The 17,638-nt window shown below is 48.6% G+C and overlaps 1 protein-coding gene across 1 annotated transcript; it reads right to left on the minus strand.

Moving 5' to 3' along the window:
• Window positions 1-6,084: 6,084 nt before the first annotated feature.
• Window positions 6,085-9,703, minus strand: LOC123055098 (disease resistance protein PIK6-NP). Its single transcript, XM_044479020.1, has 3 exons — window positions 8,786-9,703; window positions 6,618-8,361; window positions 6,085-6,420 (listed from the first exon to the last, which is right to left on the minus strand). The coding sequence occupies exons 1-3, from the start codon at window positions 9,589-9,591 to the stop codon at window positions 6,409-6,411; spliced, it is 2,562 nt and encodes an 853-aa protein (XP_044334955.1). The 5' UTR covers window positions 9,592-9,703; the 3' UTR covers window positions 6,085-6,408.
• Window positions 9,704-17,638: the final 7,935 nt, after the last annotated feature.

Here is a 17,638-nt window from a genome sequence, read left to right on the forward strand (position 1 = left end):
CTCGGCAAATAGCGTATCCTAGGTTATTGCTGGGCTAATCTTTGCCGAGTGAGGAACTCGGCAAACTAATGCTGTCTTTGTCGAGTTTTTGCACAGCGCTCGGCGAACGTCTCGTGCCACGCATCATCCGCCCATACGACAAGGTTTACCGAGTGCTCGACTGGGCAAACACGTCCATATTTGCAAAGTACATCTACGTGGGATCTCGACGAAGACGGCACCTCGTTACACTGTCGCGGCCACATGGCGGCCGCAGGGCATACGTGGTCACCGAGTACTTGGCTGAGGGACTCATCAAAGGTTTCTGCCAGGTGGCAGCCGCGGTCTTCGTCTGGCCCATCAAGAGTGTCTTTTTTTTGTCGAGTCCTGGTTTTAGAGCTCGGCAAAGTGTTTGTCGAGTCCCTGTGTTCTGGTTCTCGGCAAAGTCACCTTTGCCGGCAAGATTCGGGTTGAGTACCCTGGGCCGAGAACAATACTCGGCAAAGTCTTCGCCGAGTGTGAAACGGCTTTTGCCGAGTTTTATTGGTACTCGGCAAAGTTGTAAATTCCAATAGTGCCAAGGGGTAATTAAATTTGGTTACTGTTAAATAATCACATTTCTCCCTACCACAAGAGAAAATTATACAGCGAGCAAAAAAAAGAGCTTTTGGAACTAGGGTTGCTTTGTAGTCCATTCGTAAAAGTATAGTATTTGAAAAAACTTCAAGAGACAAATATATATCTATAAATTTTCAACCATTCAATCAAATATCAAAACAACCATATCATCCACTAAACTTTCCGAGTTTTGACAAAAGACACATCAATTAATGAAATCTAGGTGTTAACGACAACAATAAATGACAAGTGCGGGTGAATACCACGTTCTGGTCTTGATCGCGGACGGTCACACATGATCTCCTTGGAGACACTGGTGTGGTGTTGTTTTTCTCTACCAGGTTCATCTGTGGCCCCCTCTTCATGCTGACTGCCAAAGGCATGAGGAACTGCGGAAATCAGATCTCTAGCTGAGAATCACATGCCCTGAAAACCCAAGGTTTCTTCGGCAAGGTTCGTCCATATAGGATGAATCAGGGCCTAAGAGATCAGGCCAGAAGTCGTATTCAATGGATAACATGTCAATATTCTTATATTACTCCTTGTTGACATGGAGGGACGGAATATGTGCCCTTTTGGTCCACGTTGGCTCTATAGGCCCGTCCAAGTAATATACACGATCAAAATTATCGAAATTACGTACATGATTGCCAAATATAAATAAGGCATCGCGCTCGATCGACCGGGATAGCGAGCATGCATGCCAAATCCGACTTGCTTCCCCATGTTTGGCATGCCCCAATGCGCCGTGTCCAACTCACCGAAGCGGTCCGTCCAAGTGGCCAAGAGCGGCGTTGTGGTGGGGTCGAAGGTCTTGGTACCCCATGTCGCGTTCGATCGTCCAGCGTGGCGAGCATGCATCATCGTGGCAAAGCCGACTTGCTTCCCCATGTCCGGCATGATCCACCGGGCCTCGTCCAACGCACCGAAGCGGTCCGTCCAAGTAGCCAAGAGCGGCGTCGTGGTAGGGTCGAAGGTCTTGGTACCATGTATTGCGTCGACGGCATGCACGAATGGAAGAAGGCTCCCGAGAACAACGTCCACATATCCGGCGTTGTCGCCCCCAAAGAATGGCTTAGAGCACCCTCTAGGGCCTCTACCGCGGAGGCTGTGTGGGGTTCTTCCCCTCTGCCTTCTCGCGCTCCGTTTCGCCCCATGTGGCGTTATACATCGCCTTGATGAGCTGCAAAGAGACACATGATGAATTTCAGAGTTGAACCATGGTCGAAGTGCTCACAGAAATCAACGACCGGAGTCTATGGAGTCAAATTAACGATGATTATGCCTGTAAAGTGTTTGTAACGCACGGACCAAAACAAAAGCTTCTAATGCCATTTAGTATTTAATAAAATACCGTGTCATCGATGAACTCACACTAGTACAAAACAGGGCTTTCGTCACAGGGCAATATTCACATTAGTCCCGGTTCAGATGTGAGTATTGGTCCCGGTTCGTGCGGCTAAGGCATTAGTCCCGGTTCACCTGGGCCCTTCAGTCCCGGTTGGTGCCACGAACCGGGACTAAAGGGTGCGATGCCCATTAGTACACCAACCGGGACTAAAGGACTACCTTTAGTCCCGGTTGGTGCCACCAACCGGTACTAATGGACTCTGAGGCATTAGTACCGGTTCATGGCACGAACCGGTACTAAAGGGCCCATCAAACTCTACCCCCTGACCGCCTTTTCAGTTTTAGAAAAAACAAAAGAAAATGATGGAAATGTCAAAAAATAAAATAAAATAAGTTTCCCATGTGATATGTGGTCTAGTTCTTGGGAAAATTAACAAATATGAATTTCGACTTTATTTGCAAAATCTCTCTGGAATTTCTTAAAATGGGCATAACTTTTGCATACGAACTCGGATGAAAAAGTTTTTTATATGAAAAATCATCTACTCGAAAAGTTACATCCGAATTTAACTGGGGGAACCGTGTTAAACATTTTCAAAATCCTCAAAAACCTAACAGAAAAAAAGATACGGGGCTTTTAAGATCTGGAGAGGCAAAAAAATTCAAATTATGGTCAAACTATGGTCAAACAATGGTCAAACTAATTATTCTAGAATATTAGTGTTACTAAATAATTATTTCAGTTTTTTTTTGAATTTTGGTCAAATCTGGTCAAACTGTGGTCAAACTAATTATTCCAGAAATATTAGTGTTACTAAATAATTATTGTTTTTTAAAACAATAGTTTGAAACTCAAACAGTGAAATGTGTCACTTCATGCTCAAGCTAAATTCCTGAGGGTTAATAGAATTGACATCTTACTATTGTTAGGAAAACAACAAGTGCAGACTTGGAAACGAGGGAGAATAGAACCCGGAAGTTAAGCGTGCTCAGGCTGGAGTAGTGAGAGGATGGGTGACCGTCCGGGAAGTTAGATGATTTAGAATGATGAGGGGTGATTACAGATTAGAGGATAAATTGAGCAGTAATGAGGGATGGTGATTAGTGATTAGAGGTTAAAATAATTCAGAAATTTGAAAATATTTTTTAAAAAAAAAAATTCGCAATTTTTTTTAAAAAAATATATCATAAAATTTCCTTTAGTCCCGGTTCGGTTGGTGGCACGGTCGTGGCTGCCGGCGGGGATGAGTGAAGGGCCAGCACTGTTGGGGAAGGCTTCGTCGACGTACTGCATTATGTTGAGCGAGCCGGGGACAGGCTTGGCGCCGTGGATCAGCAGCTCCGGCAGCTTGCCGTGGCGGAGCAGGTCGTCGATCTTGTTCTTCTTCCTGGGGTCCTGCTCCACACGTAGTCGTAGCTCAGGCCCTTGAGGCGGAGCGCGAGCCGCACCCGCAGGACGTGCGGGCTCCCCCTGATCCCCAGTAGCTTGAGCCCGTCTTCTCTCCCGGCCATCCCTCCCTAGCCCGTGTGTTGATCAGCTGAAACTTTGCACGAAGCTAGCAGCTTTAGGAAAACAAAATACCACTTTGAAGGTTGGAAGGATTCAACCCGAAGACACACGAACGTAGACGAACAACGACGAGATCCGAGCAAATCCACCAAAGATAGATCCGCCGGAGACACACATCCACACGCCCACCAACGATGCTAGAATCACTGCCGGAACGGGGGCTAGGCGGGGAGACCTTTATTCCATCTTCAGGGAGCCGCCGCCGTCTCGTCTTCCTGAGCAGGACACAAACCCTAACAAGACAGAAAAAAACGACTGAAAACGGAGCCCTCCCGCCGGCCCTTGGCAGGATCCACCGCGCCCCCATGGCCCTAGGGCCACCGGAGACGAGGCGGACCTGCGGCGGCGCCGACGAGAGGCAGAAACCCTAGCTTTCTTTCTTGGAGGAGGAGGAGCGACTTGGCGGCTATAGAAATTATGCTTTCGAAAGGAAACTGTACCTCCTAGAAAGGAAAAATGTGTTTTTTTTCCTTCCAGGAGAAGCATAGATTTGCTTCTTGTGGAGGCACAGATTTAATTCCATAAGAAGCACAACTGTACCTCTTGAAAAAACACAATTTCTTAATTTCATGAAAAGCACAGATTTGCTTCTTGTGGAGGCATAAATTTGTTTCCGCGAGAAACATAGTTGTGCCTCTCGTAAAAAAAAGACATGTTTTTTTTCTTCTTCTACGAGAAGCACAAATTTGCTTCTAGTTGAGGCACATATTTGTTTTTGCGAGAAGCGTAACTGTGCCTCTCAAAAATAAAAATAAAAACAAGTTTTTTGCTTTCATGAGAAGCACAGATTTACTTATGCAAGAAGCACATCCGTGCCTTTCATCGCGGTGGCCGTTGACAACGGCCAGGACGCCAGGTTGCCCGTCTACCATCTTCTCCAGCCCGCTTCATATGGTGTCCTTCTCCCCCTCTGCTTTTTTACGTACGTCTCTCACCTCCGTTTCTTTCCCTTTACAGAAAAGACTAGCACGTCTCTCTCCCTCGCGCGAGTGTCGAATGAGTCGTGTGAAATTTCTGTGTAACATTCCTATGCCAAATACGTGCCAGGGCGTCGCCGCCACTCTGTGCCTGCCGCAACGTCAGCCCTCCCATTTCTGCAATGTCACCACCACCGACGTGGTAGCTCGTGCAGCCACCTCAAGTGTCCTCCGCCGCCCATGCCATGTCCCTTGTGTGATGCGGGATCTGCCTCATCGGGCAAGGAAACCAGAACCTCGACTGCCATCGGTGTGCGGTGAGAATGATGCATTTTCCCAATGGGACATCTTCATTCAACAAACTTTATGTTCTTACAAGGATAGTTTACAAGATTGTGTTATTATCGTAACAGCTACTGGTGACATGGTTTTCAGTAGCCATGGCGACATCAGGTGATCCTTATGAGCAGAATCATCATGACAAACAAACGGGTCAATAGAATTCATAAAGTTGCAGTTTATTTGCTCCATTCAATAATGCTTTCAGTTTCAATGAAAATTGTTATCTAGACTCCCATGATTGCGGTGGTGTATTATTCTGCAAAAAGTAGCTTTTGTGGCCTTTTAATGTTTTCATTCACATCCATGGTCATATTGCCTGACAAGATGCGAGTTATCAGCCACTTAGTTCTCATCTTTATTTCCATCACACTTTTGGACAATTAGTTAGCTCCGTTGCATCATGCTTCTGGATAATGATTAAAATGATGTACCGCTTTGATTACTTCTTCATCAACCTATGTTCCACTCAACATTCATCTTTTGGATTACTTCTTCACCAACTTATGCTCCGCTCGCTTTAAAAAAAACTTATGCTCCACTCTACATTTATATCATGGAAAAATAGTTTTCTATAGTGACCTTGTATATAGTTGTTTTGGCGAGCATGGTGTTTGCATTTTTCTCTTTTTTACCCGTTGCAACGCACGGGCCCTTTTGCTAGTAAGTACCTACACACTCGTACTGGCCAAATTCCGTTGGGTTCACTTAAACCCAACGCTTATACATTGGGTCCGCCGCTGGGGAGGCGGCCGGGCCTAGTGTCCCATGTGGGCTGGTCCGTCTTCCTTGTTCCACTTTTCCTTGCCGAAGACCGCATTTTCACTTTATCGGTTTTATCGCCGGTGCTCATGGAGACGGCGGAAGGAGGACGACACGGGTTTGAACGCTGGGCGCCGCTGCCGTAGGATAGTTTTAGGGTCGGGTCTTTTTTTTGTTTTGAATGTTTGAAATGTAATGAAAATCCATCGTGTTTGTATGAAATCCGACATTGTTTGCACGAATTTAATCTGGTTTGTTAAAAAAAGAGTCCCAAATGTATGCGGCTAGCGTTGGATGGCATCCTCTCGCATCCGTGTCCGCGGACTGGTCCCCCATCTCCGTGGATGGATGCGGGAGAGAATTTACGGGTTGCCGTTGGAGATGCTCTTAACCCCTAGATTGAAGATTGAAAAAAAAAGCATAATTTTTTTCGACAAAAGGTTGACTGTATTGGCTCAGAGAGGAGTATCAAGAGGATACAAACCTAAAGAGCACACACCCGACCTCTGCATAGATAGGATGCGCACAGCCAACACCAACACAAAAAAAAGAGCATAAATAACACAATGTCGGATACATGTTGACTTACTCGATTCACATTTCACATTAACGTCATTTCAAATAAGCAGCGGCGACATTTGACGATACAATGATCTAATACGATCCTTTATTTATGCTTTGGAAATGTAGATTTAAATGCAAATATGTAATAGTACTAATTCAAGGATGTAACAAGAACTTCAGTTGGGTTGGCTGCTCTGCCTCAGCTTTTCTTTCATTGTGGCCCACCGTAGAAGAAAGAACGTGGATTGACTTAGTAGTAGGAAACGTAAGATGGCCCCAGCTTCCGTGCAAGATTGACATCATGCCTGTTTAACTTCGGAGCTAGGAATCGCAAAAAAAAAAAAAAAGTTTCAGAGCTAGGAAACAGGAGATGATAATTATACCCTCTGTAAAGAAATATAAGAGCGTTTAGAGTAAGATGCATTATGTTTATTGCGAGATGGCGAGATATCGTGACAGGATGTGATGAAGAAATGTATTCTGAAGAAAGAGTTGTTTGGAGGAAAAGAAATCCATACCTGCAAGAAGCTAGGCAATGGGTCCCACTCAGTTGTCCAGACCAAGGTAGGACGGTTGGGATGGTCTTCCATCGCTTTCCGTACAGCAGCCTCAACCACCTCCATGGGGGGGTCGTCAAACATGCCGTCATAATCAAAATCAGCCCACTCGATACAGAGATGACGCAGAGATGGCAGGCCACCCAGGATCTTCACCTCTTCCTCAGGCATCTTATATATGCGGAGGTGCAGTTTCTCGAGGTTGTCAAGCGAGGCCATCCATGTCGGAACTCTTGTGACTGATTTCCCCTCGATGACAAGCTCCCGCAGGGCATAAGGAGGAACGGAGAACCATGAATCCATCTCGAAGATCTCAACCACTTCCTCGTCGATGTAAAGGTGCAGAGACTCGAGTCCTGCTTTTCCCAGCTCACACACGGAAGATTGTGCCTGCTTCAGATTCGCCTCCCAATCACGGCCACAATGGTAGTATATTAATACCATGCCCAGCCTCCTTAGGTTTTTCAGTTGGCCAAGCCCCTTGAGAAACTCAACTGACTGAAGGTAGACACTTAGACCTTCCAACACTCTTAGCCTTTGCACGGATGCCGTCTCATCCGGCACCTTATTATGCCCATTAAGATATAGAGCTACATTACATACCAGCCGTTGGAAGGCCTCTGGGAATTCCATCTCGTAGACGGATCCATCTATATCAATCTGCAACTCCTGCAGCCTTGCTAGCTCTTCCGGGAGCGCTTTGAGTGCACCTGTGTGCTTGAGCCTCAGGTACTTGAGGTGCAGCAAATTTCCGATGCCAGCAAGGTCGTAATCCTTTAACTGCCAACAGTCTTCAAAGTCCATGACACGCAAGAGCCCGAACTGCGACACAGACGGAATCTTCGCATTACGCCCGAAAACATGGAGTGACCGAGCATTAGATACAATCAGACACGCCGGAATCTCTCCGTTGTTCTGCAGGGACAACCGACGAACCTTCATCTGTGGATCATGATTTACACCAGGTACACCTATTACAGTAACAAAGTTCTCATCCACGGCCTTCGACACAATGAAATCATGAACAGTGTCGTGAACTCGGCAACTCTTGACCTCACTACATTTCCCATCAATCCCCGTGGGCTGGATCAGGCTCCTGTTGATGAGGTCATTGAAATATATCTCTCCCGACTCATACATTGTACGACTGCTCTCTTTACATATAAATCCCTCGCCAACCCATCTCTTTATCAAGTTCTCCTTCTCGATAATATGATCTTCTGGGAATATACTCAGATACAACAAACAAGTTTTGAGATGACGAGGAAGATCCAAGTAACTAAGGGCTATTATATTTACCATTGCTTCAACGCTAGAATTTCTTAGTGCACGGCCAATTGAGTCCTTCACTTGATTCCATTTATCCTTTTTACTTGCCTTGTGAGCCAAGACACCAGATATAGCAACGATTGCCAAAGGTAAGCCATCACATTTCTGCAAAATCTGGTCAGCGATTTCCTTAAGGTCCGAAGGGCATTTCTCTTCAGAGTTGAATAGTCTTGTATACAGCAGTTGTCTCGATTGCATCATATTAAGAGGCCTTAAATTGTATATGTGGCCACTAAATGATGAACAACATGATTCAGCGACATCATTTATACGAGTAGTGCTGATTATCTTACTCCCCGGACTTGTTCTGGGAAATGCACACTTGATAGCATTCCAATCATCGACCTTCCATATATCATCAACAACAATTAAGTACCTGCAGAAAAGCAAAGCTAAATACACATTATGCTTATTGAGCACAGAAAAATAGATACACAAATTAGTTCGAATATCTGGAGGCATATGCCATGATAGTACAATCTAACAAGAAATTGGCTTGGTTCCGCATGATCCAAACTTTAACTCAGTGTAATGAAAAAATATCTATAGTGCTTTTCGAAATAGCGCAATAATCATTTTTGTCCAGAAATTCAAGCTGGTTAATGAAATACCACGCACGATTATATCTTAATCACTAATCACATACGAAAATCACAGAAAACATAAATTTATTTCTCATATATATTCGAAACATTTAAGATGGTGCTCTCGCCAAAAAAAAAAGATGGTGCACTCTCACTGCTGTGATAGCAGAATATATGGATGATAAAATGAGAAGCCGGAAAGATTTGAATCATTACCTTTTGTTTTGGAGGAACTCCAAAATCTTTGCGATGAGTGTCTGCAAGTTCTCAGTGCCGCCACCAGAATACCCATGATTCAATTGGCCATAAATATTACTCATAACGTTAACGATGTCTGGATTCCGTGACACGGATAAGAAGGCACGATATTCGAATTGCCCTTTGAGCTCTTGGTATACCTGGTTGGCAATTGTTGTCTTGCCCAATCCTCCAAACCCAACAATAGCGACCAACTTTGTTTGTTGCTGGTCATCGGCCAAGCGTTGGAGGAGCTCTTTCTTGGGTCCATCGACCCCAACAAGTTTAGACACGTCCTCGAAGATGGCAAGAGCTCGGGGGTCAACAATCTTGGGCGACCTGCTGGTGTTGGAGATGGCGTGGTCCCTGTACCTCTTGTTCCTCTGGCTCACCTCGATGGCATGTTTCTTGAGATCTTCGATCGCCTTGGCGATCTCATGGCGAGCCTTGAGTCTCTTCAGCTTGATCTTGATATTGTCCACGAGTCCTTCCGGCTTGGAGGATTTGTCGGCGACGACGCGAGCCATGAACTCATCGAGGTTGTCCTCGACGTCATAGGACAGCTCCCGCACCTCCTTCATCCACGCCTTGTCCTGCGGGTTCGGTTCCTCCGCCTCCGCCATGTTCTCGAGGAAAGCATCGATGGTTTCGAGCTCCCGAGTGAGGGTCTTGATCTCGGTGTGTATACTCCTCAGGCGCCGATACTCATCGCCGAGCAGAGCGACCAGCTTCCCCATAACGGGTCCCATGGCCCCCGTCGCCGCGCTCACCACAGCATCCTCCATCTCGATGGTTCTTCCGCTAGCTAGCTCAGTGGTCTCCTTTTGCGTGGTGCGGCAGCAGGCTGGAGCTAGCGTCGATATTGATTTATTCAATCCTTGCTCGACAATGTGGTAGCTGCATCTCATCTATCCGATGTTAATGGTTGTACCAGTGGGTACAGCGTACAGCACCGACAGCTGCCCCAACGGCGCGCGATGGGCGGTGCCAAATTATGATGGCCATCATTACACATTTCATTCAATTCAATGTGACGGGACGCTGAAGAACCGTTGTCTTCATTGGTCATCCAAGCAACAGGTCCGTCGATGTGTGTAAACATCACATGCGGTTGGTACCCGCTCACAATAATTGGTACCCCTCAGCCCAAATCTTGAGCGGTGTGGCGGGGTCTGGACGCGTCAATCACTTCGGACCGGCCTAGCCTGGTTCATTCCGACCCCACATATAACCCCACTTTAAAGAATCGTAGACCAAAGTCAACACACTTCACTCCACTATCACTCCGTCTTCTCGTCTCCCCATCCCTTCCCCTTTCGATCTATGGCAAGTGACGGTAGCAACGCTGTGCTCCATGCCCCTCCAGATCCTTCGGTGCTCCCTCATGACGACAAGGACGGACGCGCGGCGGCTCCGTGTAAAAAACACCAAAGCGCTCCGACTCACCATTGAGCTCGGAGCGCGAGGCTACGACGGAGGCGGCGGCCAAGGCGCAGGACCACGCGATCCAGAGGATTTTTTTTATTTTTTTTAGAAAAGGAGGAAGACCCCCGGCCTCTGCATCTGGACGATACATACAGCCATTTTATTAATGGACTGTGTTAACCACCAGTCGACTGGTCGTTAGCAACAGATCCGAACGATCCCAACCTAGCTAATCATCCATCGCTAAAGAAAACGCATGCAATCCCGCGTCGCATCTGCATGCTTGAAACTAATAAAAATCAGGATGATGTCAGTAAAGATTCTCTTTATTTCGAAACTTTAAAATACTTTGTAGTTCAAACCGTCGCTCCGATTAAAAAAATATTTTCACATAAAAGGTTCGTCGCGACCAGTCCTTCGAAACTAGATCCATTGTTGGTATGTTCCGACGACTTTTTTTTTCGTGTAAAAATTTACCACATGTGTGCTACGATCATGTTGATTATACAGAAATTATCAAAGCTTGAACATGATTCCTCCAACATTCTTTGCACGCAAAAAAAAGTCAGAACATATCAACATGAGATCCAATATTTGTAGGTCTCGCCACGGTGGAATTTTTATGTGAAAACGATTTTTCGATCGGACCGACGATTTGAGCTATAATTTTTTTTGATGTTTCGAAAATATGGGAGAAACCAGGATGATATCAATTTTCCTCCTCTAATGCATGCATACATGTGTAAATATAGGTTATCAGCTCTGATGTGTGTGAATTATTATGCTACTTACATGAGAGTTATCGGGGGTGGGGTGGGGTATGTTTCTTAATAAAAAATTCTCTTGGGTCTAAAGTTACCGCGTTGTTTGTACATATTTTATCATCTTTGGTGTGCGTAAATTATCATGTCATTTGCACATAGGTTATCGGGAGGAGGGGAGGATGTTTTCAACGACCCCCCTCCTCCCGTGTCAATGTTACCGCGATGTTTATACATAAGCTATCAAGTTCGTGGTGCGTACCTTACCACACAATTTACACATAAGTTATCAGGTATGTTGTTTACCAACTTTTTTTTCAAGTCAAAAGTTATCGTGGTGTTTGTACATAGGTTACCCTCTATGTTGTTTCTGAATTATCATACTATCTAGACAAAAGTGGTCGGACATATGTTTTCAATAGCCTTTTCCCCGGGTCAAAGGTTACCGCGGTATTTGTACGTAGTTTATCATCTTAGATGTGGTATATTACCATGATATTTACATAGAAGTTACCAGAAATATGTTTTCAAACAACTTTTCCATGTTGGGTTATCATGTCTGCGATGTGTTAGTCATCATGTTATTTGCATAGAAGTTACCGTGGCATGTCTCAACGACTCCCCCACCCCCACCCCTGCCGACAAAGTTATCAGGACCGAGGTACATAAGTTATCAGGTCTGCATGCATGAGTTATCATGTTATTTGAATAGAAGTTATCGTGGTATGTTTCAATCCCCACCCTCGCCGACAAAGTTTTCAGGACCGGGGTACATAAGTAATTAGGTCTGCGAAGTGTGAGTTACCATGTTATTCACACAACAAAAGTTATCGGAGGGATATCCCCCCCCCCCCCCCCCCCCTCAGTCAGTAAAGTTACCATGATTGGGGTATATAAGTTATCAGGTCTGCGATGTCTGAATTATCATGCTATCAACAGAAAACTTACCCGGGGGCGGGGGGGGGGGGGTGGTATATTTCATCAACTCCCCATCCCACCTCTCCAAAAGTTAACATGGTGTCACCAACTCGAGATGAGTTGGTAAAAAATCTACTTAAGTGCAGAAAAAACCGGTCACTAAATTAACTTGTTTTTATGCAAACATGGTAGAGGAAATGGGTTAAATAGCCTATTTATTTCCATTCCTTAAAAAAGGGAACGTAGGTGAGTTGGTTGGCTAGTTGAGTAAATGGATCAAAATCAGAGGAGATCGTTCCGCGGCGGAAAAGGTGGATCGGGGAAACGCCCCTCCGGCCACCGACGCCTACATGGAGGGCGCTAGTGCTACAGTACATCTGCGTATATGTGAGCACATAGAAACAGGGAGGGCAACTTTGGTCAAATGGGAAATGTACTGATCAAATCTGCAATCGGAAAGAGCTGAAACATGGAAGTGAGCCTCACTGATGTTTTTGATACCTCTGCTCGTCCTGGCTGATCCTCAACTCTTGCTTAACTGAATCCATTGTAAATTGATCTAAGAGCATCTCCAGCCGGCCCCCCAAGAAGCCTTCCCAAGCCATTTTTTGGGCGCCGGCGGACAAAAAATGGTCCAGTCAGGCATCCAGAGACCCGATTTTCGCCGGATTTGGCGATATTTACGGCCGGCACTCTCACCCCAGACCCAGCCCCCTGCGGGGCAGCTGGGGACCGGCAGTTGCCTTTTGCATGCAAAGGCCCACTGCCAGCCCCTCTCTCTCCTCTTTCCTCTCTTTTCTCTCTCCTCTCCCTTTCCTTTCACATCTACCGCACACAGAGCGCATGGCCGGGGCGGGGCTTGCGCTCGCGCGGTCAAAGCCGCCTCCCCCGTAGCTCCGGCGGCCCGAAGCCTGCGGGGTCCGAGGCGGTGGCTGGAGACACGACCTCGGTGAGCTCCGGCGAGTCCTCCGTGCCCAGCGTGCAGTGCTGCCTGCTGCGGCCGGCCGCCCCGCGCCTCCAGCCGGCTTCGCCGCCTCCGGCTCGCCGCTCGCCGGCACGGACTCCACCGCCTCGCCCACGGCTCGGCCCGCGCCGTCCCTGCTCCGCGTCGCCATCCGGCCTCCTCCGCTCCGTGCCGGCCCCCTCCGCTCCGCGCCGGCCCCGCTCGCCGCCTCGCGCCAGCCGATTTCCCGCTCGCCGGCTGGTCGGCTGCCGCCTCGGGCACCCAGACCGCGCTGCCGCCTCAGCTGCCCGGACTGCGTCGGGCCGGCTCCGCCTCGCCTCGAGCTCGCCATCGGCCTTGCTCCGCCCCCCGCCTCGCGCCTGCACCCCGCGCACGCCGGCTCCACGGCTCGGCCCCGCTCCTAGCTAGCAGCGTCGCGGCTGCCGCCTTCCCTTGCGCCGTCCCGGTCGGCGGTGGGGACGGGCACGACGGAGACGGAGGGGAGCTCGAGGAAGAGGAGGAAGCAGAGGTACCCCGCCGCCGCGGAGCGCCAGCCGGTTCGGCGGTTCGCGTGGTGGTGGTGGCGGGGATACGTGCGTGGGGGGCGGAACGAGTGGATATTTTCTCGATCGCAGGCAAAAAATTTCGCCGGCAGCCCCCCGAGGGGCGATAAAAATGCCTCCTGGGGGGCTCTACGGCTGGAGATGCTCTAATGGTTCCTCTCCCCTCCACCGACCCTACGTCCACCGTCCCGGCTCTCTCTCTCTGGTTGGCCACGGCTCACCGCGGTCAACCACCACGCCCACATTTCCACTCCCATCGGAGTACCAAGAGCCTCCACACGTCAAGTCCGGCCAAGTTGTGCTGCGATGGTTCCTCGGCTGCGGGAACGCCATGGGGCTGGAATTTGAAGATGAATGCTGCAGGAGCATTTGCACCTTGCCTTTCCGCTCTTCATCACCTTCGACTCCACCATCGTTGCCGCCCTCCTTCAAGCTGCCATTGTTTTATTTTTTTGAGAAACCCAAAAGCTGCCATTGGTGGTTGCGAGATAGATTTCTTCAGGGCCAGGCCGGCAAAATATAAGGCCCTGTGCCAAACTCTAAAAGGGGCCCTACCTGTGGATACTTGTGATACTTTAAAATATATTTATTCATAGCTCCTCTTTGAGATTGAATTAAATTATCTATTTGTGAACATTTTTCAAATTCGATTTTTTTGCAAATTCATGAACAATTTCTAAAATCCAAGATTTTTTTTTGAAATTTGTGAACACTTTTTCAAACTCAGGAACACTTTTCAAATTTGTGATTTTTTAAATCCAAGGACATTTTTTATTCTTCAAATTCTTGAACTTTTTTGAAATTGAAGAACATTTTTTAATTTGGGTTTTTTTTAAATCGCAAATATTTTCTAAAATTAAAAAAAAAATCAAATTAGTGAACATTTTTTGAATCCCTTGATCGGCATACCGATGCTTGGTTGGCTCAAGTTTGTTCACACCAGTCCGAGTCATTCAAGAAACCGCGTTGATACTTGACAACTCTTCCAAAGCGAAGAATAATACGTACTATTACTAGATAGGTTCAATGACCAGCCAACCAATTTGACCCTCGTGATGGCGCGGTCGTGGCAGCCGGCGGGGAGAAGGGAAGGGCCGGCGCTGTCAGGGAAGGCATCGTCGACGTACTGTATTATGTTGAGCGAGCCGCGGACAGGCTTGGGTAAATTCTATTCGGCGTTTATCAAAGGATCAAAGGCTCAAAGGCAAATGTGTACGTAGTCGTTCACACGAGCAGCAAATCAATTTAAAAATCAAGCCATTAATGCAAAGTGTCAATTGGTATTTCAGCCTACAAACAGAGACCTAATGATGGTAAGGGTTCGCACGATTTGGACGCGGATGGTTCGGCCCGCGGTGGGTCTAACGAGACTGTGGGCTGGCCGGCCCAGTCGACGGGGGGTCCTGGGGACGGGGGGGGGGGGGGGGGGGGGGGCTGCGACCCCGATGAATTGGTTTGGCTCCTTCGGTGCGGCGTCAACCCCCAGCCGATTGTGGGGGCACAGGGCTGACATGGATGACCCGGTGGAACAGGAGTTGCCACCGTCGTTACCTTCGTTGGCCTCGCCTGCTGCGCCATCTCGTGGGGGGGGGGGGGGGGGGGTGTATGAGGGGAGCGACCCCTCCTGCCTCGCCTTCTTCGTCTCGTCAACTTCTGCTTGGAGGTGTGGTGGGGGACACTAGGGGCGTGTTTGGTTGCCTGGGTAAAGCCCAACCAGGCCCGCGCGGGAAGCAATGCATCGCACGCTTCTTAAAGCAGCCCAGAGCCTGGCTCGCTGGAAACCCAGGAATCGGCAGTTTCTCCTGAGCCAGGCCGAGCGGAGCGCAACCGAGTGGGCCCTTGCACGAGTGAAGACGGAAGGGATGCAAGGCGTTTACGTGGTGTCTTCTTCAACCTCCAGTAAGCTCCTCTCTAATCTCCTCTCTTCCATGCCCCTCTAATCTACACAATGATGCTTCCATTCGTGGTAAGCTCTACACGAAAAAGATGCACCTTGATGCTACGGTTTCATTCAGGCGATCGGTTTGTAGTTTCGTCGGTCGTAAGTTCTTAATCTCGTCTTCCCGTTTGGAGCTATTCTGGACGAATTTTGTCAGATTTGTCGCACACGATCGATCATTTGAAATTTTCTTTGACCAGCAGCCTAATATCATAGTTCCTCACAACATTCGTGTTGTAAGTTTTCGATTTCGACGATCGTAGCTGCATCTCTCTTTGAACAGTAGTGTACTGCACTGACGCCGCCATGTCGAGCTCCTCTGTCCTCTGCTCAAAGCCCTCCTATTCGTCCCTCTCGACGCCGACGCCCTTCCCCTTGATCTCCTTGCACGCGTCCTACTACACTAGAGTCGTTTTCGGCGTCGCTCATCTCGGCCTACTCTCTGTCGTCCTCCTACTGCACTGACACTGCAATGGCGCGCTCACTGCTTCTTGTGTCCTCTGCCTCCGTGCACACCGCAGTTCGCCGCGCCGCCAACGGGGTCGATCATCTTAGCCTCCTCTCTCTCGCCCTACTACACTGGAGTCATTTCCCGTGTCGATCATCTCGGCCTCCTCTCTCGTCCACTGCACTGACGATAGCATGGCGCGGGCAGTGCATTCTTCTCCTCTGTCGACTGTCTTTGCGCGAGCACCGCAACTAGTTCGCCGACGGTGTCGCTCGTCCAAGACTCCATGCTCGTCATGTCGGACACGGCGCCACGACCACTATCCACCGCAGTCGCCATGGTCCGGCGCACACTGCATTTCTTTTCCTCCTTCCTCTACTAGCTCTTAACCCTGTGTACTAAGTGCAAGTGCTAACTCTTAATCATACCCCATGCGGGTAACCAAACAGCGTGTAGTTGCATGCGTCGAGACAATGCAGGCAACCAAACAACATGCCAAAGTTGATCCACTAATGCAGCCAGTCCATATGCAGGCAATCAAACAACTTGCATATGTCGCATATGAGGCTGTTTTTCGAGAGCCAGGCTGAGTGGAGAAGCGTATGCAATGCGGGTACTGTTGTCGACGGCAACCAAACACGCCCTAGGCAAGCCGCCTTGTCCAGCCCTACCAGCCCGCGTTGCCCTGGGCCGGCGCCATCCCCTGAGGAGTTCTCTGGGGGATTGGCTTCGGCAAAGAGGGTGACCTCACCTGGAGGTCTTTCGCCCGTCGTGGGTATGCATCGGCCGAGGACTCCCGAGTGCAGCCCGCGCGTGACTCCGAGGGGGTCTCCGGTGCCCGAGCGCTTGACTCTGAGGGGGTCTCCGGCGCCTGCGCCCGTGGAGGTGGGTGCGACTTCTCCAGTAGGGCAGATGGCAGGCGGCCATAGCCCGACTGGCTTGGTGGACATACTACTTTTCAAGAAAATCGCGTTGATACTTGACAACTTCTCCAAACCGAAGAATAATACGTACTACTACTAGATAGGTTCAATGACCAGCCAACCAATTTGGCGCGGTCGTGGCCGCCGGCGGGGAGAAGGGAAGGGCCGGCGCAGTTGGGGAAGGCCTTGTCGACGTACTGTATTATGTTGAGAGAGCCGCGTACAGACATGGCGCCGTGGATCAGCCACAGCTGCACCTTGCTGTGGCGCAGCAGGTCATCGATCCTGTTGTTGTTCCTCGTGTCCTGGTCCTGCTCCACGCAATCGTAGGTCAGGCCCTTGAGGGCGGAGCGTGAGCCGCACCCGCAGCACGTGCCGGCCATTCCGGCGGGTCTTGATTTGCACGTAGCTAAGCTTTGTGTTTGTGGTTATTCCTGCCTGCACGTACTTTCTTGGTGCTTTGGTTGTAATGTCTGACTTTTGAGGATGCAGCGAGAGAGGTCAAATTGTTTGGTTGGTCTTTGAACCATATCTGGCCTGGTTACTATTCTTGGGTTTAGAAAAGTAATCAAGTATGACAAAAAAAGTAGACATACAGATTTTGTAGCAATTGTTACGTAATAAGGATAGCAATTCTGAAAAAAGTACGACCGTACGCCAGCTTATTGCCATCCGTCTAGAAATCTTTGACTCGGACAGGCATGAGCAAACTTTAGCCAGCGGGGAACAGAGAGCAGGCAATGAGAGGCCTCGTTTGGGTAAATCTTATTCGGCGTTCAAGAAACCGCGTTACGATACTTGACAACTTTTCCAAAGCGAAGAATAATACGTACTACTACTAGGTAGGTTCATTGACCAGCCAACCAATTTGACCCTCGTGTAGTCGTGTCCATCCTTTTGCTCTTCGACAAG

This window comes from Triticum aestivum, chromosome 2D (assembly GCF_018294505.1).
Source record: "Triticum aestivum cultivar Chinese Spring chromosome 2D, IWGSC CS RefSeq v2.1, whole genome shotgun sequence".
Taxonomy (NCBI): domain Eukaryota; kingdom Viridiplantae; phylum Streptophyta; class Magnoliopsida; order Poales; family Poaceae; genus Triticum; species Triticum aestivum.